Consider the following 12,054-nt stretch of genomic DNA (forward strand, 5'->3'; position numbering starts at 1 on the left):
CTTAAAAAGACAATAAAATAATGGTTATGTTTGTAACTGGCAAACTCTGAAACCTTAAAAATCTGGTTCACAATCATGAAAACCATACCTGTGTTACTCTTTACACCATTGGCAAGCCCTTTTGTTGGATAGTTTTCTCCTTTTGAGGTCTGTGTATCAGAATATCGAGCTAAACGAAGTGTCTTCTCGGAATCCAATCTTTTAAGAGATGGTGGATGAGGTGAGGTGTTTTTGGATGTCTGTTTTACAGGGGTTGTGGATCTTTTGCTCCTTGCATCGCCTTTACGTGCTGGAGATCCAGACTTTGGCTTCAGGTTTTTTCTCAATCCTTTGTTGGTTTTAAGATCTTTCTTCATAGGTCTCTCTGTGTGGCTTTGCCCATTAAAAAGAGCTTCGGGATCCATCATGCACACATCAGGGTGGGGCGGTTGTGGGACAGGGTCTATCATCGGGGCTGGAGGAGGATCGCTGCTCCTCGGAGAAGATGAGTGGTGGCCACCTCCACTAGCAGCCGACGCTTTATCCACTGGTAGGTGCTCTGCGTCTTCATCTGAGTCGAGGTTCCCTTCAGCTGTAATTGATGGGCACTCTTCTGTTTCTGGTGGCACATCTGAGTCAGACTGAGAGGGAAGGGACTCGCTCTGAGACGTTGGAGGAGTTTCTTCTCCAGCAAGCGATACTCCATGTCCAGTTGCTGTGCGACTGGCAGGAGCATGAGATCCCTCCTTGCTGTCTCCATGGTGGCCGTGAGAATGGTGGCGCTGCTGCTTGTGAGATCTTATCTTAACAGAATGCTGTCCACGTTCGTCATCAAAATCACCCTCCTTTGAGCGATCACTTCTTACATCCTCCTCTCCCTCCTCACTGGAGAAATGGTGTGGGCTTGGATTGATGAATGATGGAGAAAGTTCTCCTTTGCAGTGTTTGTATAATGGAGGTGAGTGAAATGAGCTGGCCATGCAGAGTTCAGAAGGTCGAGTCACATCAGAAGCAGAGGTGGTATTTTGAGCAGACTCATCTGCATCTGTTTTCTTGGTATCTTTTTCTTCCCTTACTGAAACCTTTATCTCCTCTATCTTTTCTTTAGCTTCCTCTTTGCACTCTTCTTTTACTTCCAGCTTCTCGGTGATTTCTTTGCTGTCTTTCTTGTCTTCAGACTTTTCTTTTGTACCTTTAACCTGCATTTCTTGAGCTTTTCCTAAAGCTTTGGCATCAGCCTTTTCAAGTTCAATTTTATCCTCCTTCTGTTCTTCCTGTTTGCTCTCTTTTTCCATGTCCATCTTCTCCTTTTGGCCTGACTGCTGATCTTCTTGGTCTTTTCTCTCTTTTTGAGTCTCAGCAACCTCAGATTCCTTCTTACCTTGATCTTTTTCCCCTTCTTTTACTTCTTCTACCTCCTTCTGTTTTTGATCTACTTGCTCAGAGGTGCCAGTCCCAAGTGAGTCACCTTCTTTACTTGAAACATCATGGGAAACTGTGCAAACTTCTGTCTGATCATTTGATGTATGTATGTCCAAATGTGACGGTTCAGTAGGCAGAGTTGATGTGACATTGGCGTGTTGCTCAGGAGACAACTTTTCTTTTTGATCATGAGGTTCAGATTGTTCACATTCAATTCTACAAGGTAAAGTTCCTTCTTCACTTCCACTTGTGTCACCCTCTTGCTCGATGGCAGTCACTTCCTCCTGGGAATATTTGTCGGCTTTCTTCAATGGTGCCATATCAAGCATAACTGGTGAAGCAGAAGTTACGTCAGGCTTCTGAGAGTCAGATAATTTTAAGGTCAGTGATTCAGACACGGATGTATCTTTTTGCTCAGAAAGCAGATCCTTATCTGATTTGATACTTGTGGTGTCTTCTGATTTTTCTTCTGCTGACGATGTCTGGTCCTGAAGGAAAGATTTGGCCTCTTCAAGTGGACTAAGTGGAGAAAACCTAGCAAGATTGGATATTGATTCAGCTGTTGCTGTTACAGGTGTAAATTTTTCTGAGAGTTCCACGTATTCATCTCTTGATTGCACTCCTGAGCTTAGATAAGATGAATCTATAGCAAGAGATTCCTCTTCTTTAAGAGAAGAGTACTCATATGCACCTGGAATAGTAATAGGCATCTCCAGCTCCTCTGCAAAGTGTTGTCCTGTAGAATATGAGGCAGAGGTTGATGAGGAATAACTGTAGGATGAGGATGAAGACTGAGTTGTATCAGAAATGCTAATTGGTGCAATTTCCTCTGTTTTTTTATCAGTGGTCTTCTGTGACTCCCCTTCATGCTTATCCTCATTGGTTTTGCTTTGATCTGGATGTAATAAATTGATGTCTTTCGCCTTTGACTGATCAGTATCTGTGGTTTCTGTATGGGGTACAGATTTAAGTCTTGTTGTAATCGTTACGCTGATTGTTTCAGAGGTGTGAACAATGTTTTTAGTGTATGTTTCAGGTATCCCTGCTTCCAAAGGCTCTCTTGAAGCTACTGATTCATCCTTTTGTTTTTTAGCAGTATATTCAGTTGTTTGATCCGGCTTTTCTTCTTCCTTTTGTTTTTTCTCACCTAAAACACACTCTTTGGACTCCTTCTCTGACACCTCTCTAGCCCCTTTTTCTATATCCAAATCACTGGCATCATTCTCTTCACCTTCTTCTTCTTCTTCATAACCCTTTTCTGCCTCGGCTAATATCTTTTTGCTTGTTATTGGAAATGTTTCAGACACGCCACTTGCAGTGCTCGTGCTTTCTAAGGCAAGGACATTGTCAGGTACGTGCTGCACTTTGCTACAAGAGGAATCAAAAGCTTGACTGCTTACACCCATAGGAGTTGACTGAACAGACAGGATATTTCCCTCTGGTGGTGGAGATCTACTGATAGAAAATTGTACTTCCTTGTTTCCTGATAAATCCAGTTCCTCTCCTGTTTGCTTTGCTGAAGTTGTGTCCATTTTTTCCTCGGTGGTTTCTTCTTGCCTTTGTGGTTTATCTGCAGTTTTGTCTTCTACCTTTGTTGTCTGAATGTTTAACTCTACTTTTGAAGACATTCCCTCCTCGAGAGTGATAACGTCATGGGTCTCAGCCTTATCACATACATGCTTATGAGGTACAGCTATTGCCTCTTCTGTCTTTAGCGTCTTCTCTTTGTCTTCTTCATGCTCAGGCTGTAAAGGTCTGGTCGAGGTACAAGGCATTGTAACTGACTGTTCAGAATATGTGCCTTTTTCCTCTTCCTCGGGCACAGAAGAACTTGTGCGATCTTTGGCAGTCTCCTTCTCTTTCTCTTCCCTAACTAATTTTTCTTCAAAACAACTGGAAGAAAATGGACTTGTTTCAGATGCAGATGTTTTGTTGTCAGTGATGTCTACAAATGTAAAACTCTTGTCTACGTAAGGAGTATCTAATCTTTCGCTCTCAAATTCTTCTTCTTGGTAACTTGCTTTATTATCTTGCTCTGGGCAGGTACTAGATTCCATAGTCTTTATCTCTGAGAATGATGCAGTTTGATCAGCTTTGCTGGACACTGGTTCTTCAAAGGTTTGTTCATCTGTGTGGCATTTAACTTCTTTGAGAGGTGACTGGCTACTCATTTTGCTGCAATCTACATTTATGTCAAGGCTGGATTTCAAATGTTTGTCCTCTTTGTCCTTTTCAGATTCCTCTGTGACTGGCTTTTCATAGGGCTCATATTTGGATAGTTCATAGCTTAATTGTCCAGGTTGATAAGACATGCTGTCATCCAATTTCTCTTTTTCTCCTAGTTTTGTCTCTTCATCTTTGTAATAAGACGGTGTTTCTAACTCTGGAGAAACCATTTCCCGTTCTTTTTCGTGTTCTCTTTGTACCTCCTTGTCATGCCTAACAATGTCTTTTGGGGAAAATTGCATTTCAAGCGTTTTGGAGTCCTCAACAGTTGCCTGACTTGTGGAATCAGTCGACTCTTCCAATGCTGACTCAGTACCATAACTTGCAGGCGCTATGTACGAAGTGGTAATTTTTGGCTCCTTGCTCTCCATCTCTGCTGAAAGCTTACTGATGTCTCCTGATACTTCTTTGTCATCTAAATGAGTTGCTTTCTCATCTTTTAAAGTGCCTGCTGTGGATGAGATTTGTTCAGTAAAGCTTTCTTTTGTTTCCCTAGGTTCTACTGACAGCGGTCTTGAACCTGCACCTCCCATGCAGATGGCATCTCCTTCATCCTCCTCTGTACTTTCTTCATTATCCGAGTACTTTGTTGGAAATTCAGATCCTAGCGTTGTTTTTACAGCACATTCTGTCTTTTCAGTAACTAAAAATGAAGCTCCAGATTTGTTGTCCTCTAGACACTTTTCTTTGTAATCTAAATTCAGCTTAGCAGTAATGCCTGTTTCCTCTGGTACTGATAATACAGTCTCTGTTGGGTGTGGCTCATCGGTCAGTTGCTGTGTTCGAGCTATAAGGTCTGCCTGATAATCCAGATCTTCTGTTTCAGAACTTGATGCTGAAATTTCTTTAGTTCCTTCTTGAGCAAATTTCTCAGGCTCTTGATCTGATGAAGGCATGGCAGATTTAAAGGCATGCTCCTTTTTAAGATCTTCCTTACATTTTACATCAAGATCAGCATCAGCTATTGTATCTGATGCACATAAAGAAGTTTGTTCAGATTTGATAGGATCCTCTCTTAACACAGTTTCTTTGGACTCTGAAGAGACTTTTTCATCTGGTTCTTTGGGCTGATCAACTTTAGAAATTCCATCTAATCTTTCAGGTAATGATTCTAAATTTAGTCTTTTACTTTCCTCTACATGTATATCTACTGTTTCTGAAGATGTCTTAATCATATCTGATGTTTCTGAACTGGACACAGGTTTTGGAATCTCTTCCACTTGTTTCTCTTTATCCCACGTCTCTCCCAGTTTGTCTGTTGAATGAATGTGTTCAGATTGTGTTTTGTCATCCCCTATATCTGAATCCTTAGTTTTGAGATCTGCTGTAGGGGAAATGTAAGTTTTAGCTTGAGCTGGTTCAGGCATATGAGGTATGGTGTCTTCTATGAGCTTGTCCTTAGAAATTTGATCCTCCATAGTTGCTACATTTTCAGATGTTAAACAAGCCTTAAGTTGGTTTTGCTGTAATTGTTCATCCTTAGAGATGTCTGGTTCTTCTGAAATAACACAAGTTGTTTCAGATTTGATTTCTGTTTTCTTTTTACAGTCTTTTACAGGTGTTTCTGATGTGTCCAAACCTTTAGATTCAGAATCTGCCCTGGAATCTGTCTTTTCCAAACTAAGATGTTCAGCAGATTTGGTTTCACGTTTTTCTGATTCTTGATCCTGTCTGCATGTTATATCAGATTTAAGCAGAACCACCGTTTCCTCTTTCTCCTTAGACACTTGATCTATTTCCAATACAGGTGTTTTCTCAGATTTGCATTCTTCAGATTCAGATTTGAGATCTGATTTTAATATGATTTCTATTTTTTCTGAAATCAGTGGTTCTTGATCAGGACTGAAGACTGAGTCTTCAGAACCTAGAGGCTTTGACAGTACACTAGGGGTTGTTTCTGTTGTTAAATCTTGAGTGTGAATTTGGTCCAATTGTTTCTCAGTTTCTTGATCTTGTTTGGATGAGAGTATTGTATCTTTTACCTCTGTAACAGAGTGAGTCTCCAGTACATGCTCATCCTTTGAGCTGTCTGCGGATAAAACATGTTCAGCTGAAGACTGCTCTGATTGAAATGTGTCTTTCATTGTTTCTTCTTTATATTCTTTATTAATCTGGGTCACAGAATCTGTTTCATCGGGTGACAGTATGGTCTGGGAAAGATTCTTATCCACTGGTTCTTTGGAAGCTATTTCTGTTAATGGTTGTGTTTGAGGCTCGAGGGTGCTTGTCTCCTTTTCTCCAGATTCCTGACCAGTTATGTGGGACACATCAGAGTCTTGTGATGTTAACTGTTGAGTTACAGTTTTAGATTCTTCTAAAGTGTCAATTTTTGTATCTGTAAACAAATCTTGAGGTGGTTTACTGATCACAACTTCCTTTTCTGGTTTTGACTCTAAGATTTGAGGTTGAACTTCCTTGATGTGTTTCTCTTCGGATTTGTCATCTTGCTTAGCAGCTGTTTTTGTTTCATCATACAATTTTTCAGACATTTCAGTCTGGAAGTGCTCCTTGAAGGCCACAGTTTCTAATACATTTGCATCTTTCTTCAGCTCGGGTGGAGATGTTTGCTTATAGTCCTCTTTTTCCTTTTCATCCTTATAAGACTCTTTCTGTTTTTCTTTCTCCTCATCCTTTTCTAGAGAGAACTTGACCTCAGAGGATGTATCAGTGTGATCGTGCTTATCAGGTGAATGACTTTCTTCCTCAACTTCAGCATCTTCATTTCTTTTTTGCAGCATTACTTCTTCTATTATGTTTTCTGGTGAATCTTCAAGATCTTTTTTCAATGACGCTTCCTTTGTAGTCAGTGAAGCTGTAACAGTGATGGACTCCTTTGTTTCTTGGACATGAGATGCCTCCTCCTCTTTCATCAAAAATGGTTCCTTTTGTTTTTCTTGATCTGTTTTAATACCTGGCTCCTTTTCTTCAACCTTGTAAATTTGTGTTTTTTGTTTTTCACTTTCCTTTTCAACCTTTTCAAGCTCAGATTGGCCGACTGGCTTCTCAAGTTCTTGCTGCAACAGATCAGGGTACATTCTGGTTTTATCTTCCACAGGGGATTGACGAAGAGGGGAGTGGGTTGCACTAGGAGGTCCAGACTGACTTGGAGAGGCCATTTTAACAGTGCTGTCATCTGGACTAAAGCATCGATCTTCTGCTTCTGGAAAACCACCAGCCTCTGAAGCATATGATTTAGAAGTGGCATCTGCTGTAGTGTGCAGTTCTGTAGTTACATCAGTGACGTCATGTGTACTTAACGGTAATACAGTTCTCCCTTCCATCTCAGGTGGGGACAGTATTTTTTTATCCAGAGTAGACTCCAAAGTAGAAGGCTCAGGGCTTTTGGGCTTGTCAATGCCCTTGGCCTTGTCCTGCTGTTTACTGGAGGCTGCATATCCTTCCTGTAACTTTCCAAGTGGAATATCAACATTTGGTGTTTGATCTTCATAGTCATCATCCTCTTCTTCATCGTAAGGTGTAGTGGTCTCAGTTTCCTCTCCTCTTCCCTCCAGAGGAAGGGGTGGGCATTCCTCTGAAGGAGGTGATTTGAAACCCTTGTCCTCTTCCAGGGAGGATGTTGGAGAAATGGTTCCAGCAGAGTGTAAGTAATCTTTTCCTTGAGTAGCTTCTGTGTGTGTTATGGGGTGTACACTATTTACAGTGTCCAGATCTAGTGAGCTCTTTCCGGTGTCTTCGGTCTGAGGAGCTGTGACAGAGGCCACTGACTGATCATCAGTGACGGATGTTGGTAAAGAGGACAATTTTTCATATTCAGTTATAGATGTAGCTGAAGAGACATGTTCCTCCTCTGCCAATGGTGCTGCTATTATGCTGGTATAGACTGAAATAGCTGGTTCTTGAATGCCCATAAATGATTTGCCATCACCCAATGCTTGCATCTCCTTCATCCCATGGATTGCATCAAAGGAGCCTGTTTGATCAGGCACCGAGACTTCATAGGTGCCAGCTTCATATTGAAGGTGGGGTATTCTGTCCTCTGCTTCCTCGTGAATCTCTTCATCTGAGATTGTCTGCTCGGTCTCTGAGTAGCCTGGAATTGTCTCATCCTGGATATAGGATAAGTTCTCTGCTGTAGCAGCTGCTTGAACTGTGGAGCTGAAGCCTGGTGCGACACCTTTAATATTAGAAAGATATGCATCATCATCCTCTTTGGCTGCCTTACTTCCCTCACTTGTCTTGTACTCCCATTTCTCAGTGACTTTCTCATCAGTGACATCTTTCATTTCTTCATCTGCAATGGCATCCAAATCTTCTGCCTCCTCTAACTCTGCTTTTTCAATAACATAGTCATCTTCACTTTGATATTCTTCAGCTTCAGTCTTTGTTGTGCCTGCAATATCTTCCATGCCTCTGTGCTTCTCCATTTCCTCAACCTCATGTTTTCGGTCCACTCCTTCCAAATCCTTTACCATTCCTTCATCTTCTTCTTCCCCTATTCCCATGTCTTCTTCCTCCTCTGTTGCCTTTTTCTTAATGGTTACCACTTCTTCTTCTTCTTCTTCTTCCTCATCATCCTCTATAGCAGCACCTTCATCCTCAAATTTATCAACCTCTAGTGCCTGGTGCTCAGCTGCAGGTTTCTCAGGTTCTGCTTTGACCTCTGCTGTTAACAGTGCTGTGTCTTTCTCTGGAGATGTTGGTTCCTGAACAGTTTGTGCAGTCTGATCAACAACAGCCTCCTCTTTTGCATCATCAGTGTCAAGGCATGGGCTTAATTCTTCTTTGTCTGGTAGCTCTGAAGGTGCAAGAAGAGCTTCCTCTGGTTCAGACTGAACTACCTCTTTTGTTAGTGTGTTTTCTTTCAGCTCTTCAAAATCTTTAGTCAGGTCTTCTGGAGTGGACAGAACAGTTTTGACCTCTACTGTGCCACCCTCATGAATCTGAGACTCAGCCTTTTTGGCATCAAGCTCTGCAACTGGTGTAGCCTTTTCTTTCTTAGTCGTCTTGCTCTTTACTGTTTTGGCTTTTCCTTGAGTCTTAGCCTTGTGAAGAGTCTTTCTGACTTCTGGTGTGAAGGGTTTAAGATCAGGTTTGGTTATTTTCCTCAGTTCTGGTTTCAAAACATCTTTGCTCTTCTTTTTTTTCTCATCCTTTTTCACAGCATCTTCTTTCTTTATCTCTATCTCTTTCTTTTCCTTGTCCTTTTTCTCATCCTTTTTAGATATTCTTTCTTTACTGTGTTTTTTCACTGATTTTTTCTTTTCAGTTATCTCAGATTTCGGTTTTGTTGGCCTGGTGTGTTTCTTTTCTTCTTTCTTTTTCTCCTCAGATTTGCTCTCCTTGACAGAATCACTCTTTGTCTCAAGAATAGATATGTTTTCCTGTTCATCAGTTTCTTTCTTGACGGTCTTCGTAGGAGTCTGTATTTTGGGGGATGACTTAAGACTTTCTTTGCTGTCTGCCCTTTGCTTTAATTTTGTCTGTTTTACAGCAGAGGGTGAGACCCCTGAAGCTATGTCCTTCTGCGTAGCTACCGGATAACGCAGAAAATCCAGATGTTTTAGCTTTTCAAGCCCTTCAAATATTTTGCTTTGTGGTGCATTTCCAGGGAACAGAACTCTTACAATCTTTTCTGTTGGGCTGGCAGGAAGCCACACAACAAGAGCTGTAATAGATGTTAGGTATGGCACAGATATTTCTCCCTCCTTTCCATTAGCAAGCACAATCCCAGTTTTAGCCTTGCTGTTACCAGCCCACTTCTGCATAAGAAACTGCATTTCCTTGCTGTCCTTCACAGGATTAAGGACAAACATGTCTAACCTGCCTACACCCATTTTGTGAAAAAGAGTAATGGGTTCGATCGTATTACTAACTACTCGAAAAAGGGGTTCGGGAGTAATTCCAAGCTTGTCAAGGTACTGCAATGTCAGAGAAGCCTCTTCAATACTACGCTTGACTTTTAAGTTTGATTCAGATGTGCGCAACTTTTCTGGCACATTGAAGAACACAACTCCTAGTTCTGGTGAGATGAGGTTCTTCATCCAGTCACTATAGTTAGTGGAGCCTTGTGATTGCTCTTCCTCCTGCTCTGCTATTTTCCTTTGTAGAAGTCCATTTATACCAGGGAGGTTGTCAGCACCAATGTGTGTGAGTAGAACAGAATCAATACGATCCAAGTGTCTGACAAGCTTCCAAAAGCATGACCTTCTCTCAGAGCCGCCATCAATCAAAATATTAAAGCCATTGACTGCAAACAGAGCAGAGTCCCCTCTTCCCCCAGGGAAGATGTAGCAGCAAGGCTTGGACAGCTTAAGGAATCCTCCAGACGTAGGTGGTTCCAGCAGGTCAAATGGGGATGGCACATCTACAGTCTCAGAAATATACTCGGTAAACTCTGACACACCTTCCATTTTGGGAAGTATGGGCTCAGGGTTCAATTTAAAGTCCATTATCTCTCTTAAATGCTTTCCAACAGAGGTCCAACCTGCTTCAGTCCGACAGGACAAAGTAAGTGTTGCCTGCTGTCCTGGGTCTGCTTTTTTTGAGCCCTAAATGTGGACAAAAAGATAGACAGAATACTTGATCAGTGACTGCTGACATTAATCCAAAACCCATTGAAATAAATTAAATGTTGAAATCAGTTAAATTTGTAAGTTAGACAATATATGCTGAGCCACCACTTTATTACATACACCAACATCTACCTACAGTTTTTAACTTTTTTAAGTATACCTACCATATTCATGTAGTTTGTAGATATACAGCCACTGACTGCCACACTTTACCTCATCCAATAGTGAAAATGTGGGCAACACAGAATTCCCCAATGACCAAATATTAGGTAATCAGATGCATTAGCTGAAGTAGTGTTGCTAAGAACAAGCATTGTTACTGCCCAAATAATATCTGATCCACACTGGTCTTATAGAAGCCCCTTTATATTACTGGGTGGTGTAGAGGAGGCCAGACAGTTTGGCTGCCACCAGTAAATGTATATCTTTATTTTATTTTTATTTTATTTAACCTTTTTTTAACCAGGAGGTCTCATTGAGATTCAAAATCTCTTTTACAAGAGAGACCTGGCCAAGGTTGCAGCCAAACCACAAAACAAGAATTAACAACATCTTAAAACAATTTACATTTTAAATATATCTACCAAGAGCAACTGTATGGTCCTTGTACCTTGTAAAACAAAGCCAATAAGTGTAGGTACAATAAACTATTTGAACAAGTATATATATATATACTGTATATATATATATATATATATATATATATATATATATACAGTGTATCACAAAAGTGAGTACACCCCTCACATTTCGGCAAATATTTCATTATATCTTTTCATGGGACAACACTATAGACATGAAACTTGGATATAACTTAGAGTAGTCAGTGTACAGCTTGTATAGCAGTGTAGATTTACTGTCTTCTGAAAATAACTCAACACACAGCCATGTCTAAATGGCTGGCAACATAAGTGAGTACACCCCACAGTGAACATGTCCAAATTGTGCCCAAATGTGTCGTTGTCCCTCCCTGGTGTCATGTGTCAAGGTCCCAGGTGTAAATGGGGAGCAGGGCTGTTAAATTTGGTGTTTTGGGTACAATTCTCTCATACTGGCCACTGGATATTCAACATGGCACCTCATGGCAAAGAACTCTCTGAGGATGTGAGAAATAGAATTGTTGCTCTCCACAAAGATGGCCTGGGCTATAAGAAGATTGCTAACACCCTGAAACTGAGCTACAGCATGGTGGCCAAGGTCATACAGCGGTTTTCCAGGACAGGTTCCACTCGGAACAGGCTTCGCCAGGGTCGACCAAAGAAGTTGAGTCCACGTGTTCGGCGTCATATCCAGAGGTTGGCTTTAAAAAATAGACACATGAGTGCTGCCAGCTTTGCTGCAGAGGTTGAAGACGTGGGAGGTCAGCCTGTCAGTGCTCAGACCATACACCGCACACTGCATCAACTCGGTCTGCATGGTCGTCATCCCAGAAGGAAGCTGACGCACAAGAAAGCCAGCAAACAGTTTGCTGAAGACAAGCAGTCCAAGAACATGGTTTACTGGAATGCCCTGTGGTCTGACGAGACCAAGATAAACTTGTTTGGCTCAGATGGTGTCCAGCATGTGTAGCGGCGCCCTGGTGAGAAGTACCAAGACAACTGTATCTTGCCTACAGTCAAGCATGGTGGTGGTAGCATCATGGTCTTGGGCTGCATGAGTGTTGCTGGCACTGGGAAGCTGCAGTTCATTGAGGGAAACATGAATTCCAACATGTACTGTGACATTCTGAAACAGAGCATGATCCCCTCCCTTCGAAAACTGGGCCTCATGGCAGTTTTCCAACAGGATAACAACCCCAAACACAACCTCCAAGATGACAACTGCCTTGCTGAGGAAGCTGAAGGTAAAGGTGATGGACTAAACCCAATTGAGCACCTGTGGCGCATCCTCAAGT

General features: G+C 41.6%; 1 protein-coding gene across 4 annotated transcripts in view; it reads right to left on the reverse strand.

Moving 5' to 3' along the window:
* map1ab (microtubule-associated protein 1Ab) overlaps positions 1–12,054 on the reverse strand; it is a 67,126-nt gene that overhangs the window by 1,466 nt on the left and 53,606 nt on the right. For all 4 annotated transcript variants that reach the window (XM_063000697.1, XM_063000695.1, XM_063000696.1 and 1 more), the window contains one exon: positions 89–10,136. In XM_063000697.1, coding sequence (XP_062856767.1) covers positions 89–10,037 — 9,949 coding nt within the window. In that variant the 5' untranslated portion in view covers positions 10,038–10,136. The remainder of the gene's footprint in view (positions 1–88; positions 10,137–12,054) is intronic.

This window comes from Trichomycterus rosablanca, chromosome 8, assembly GCF_030014385.1.
Source record: "Trichomycterus rosablanca isolate fTriRos1 chromosome 8, fTriRos1.hap1, whole genome shotgun sequence".
Lineage (NCBI taxonomy): Eukaryota > Metazoa > Chordata > Actinopteri > Siluriformes > Trichomycteridae > Trichomycterus > Trichomycterus rosablanca.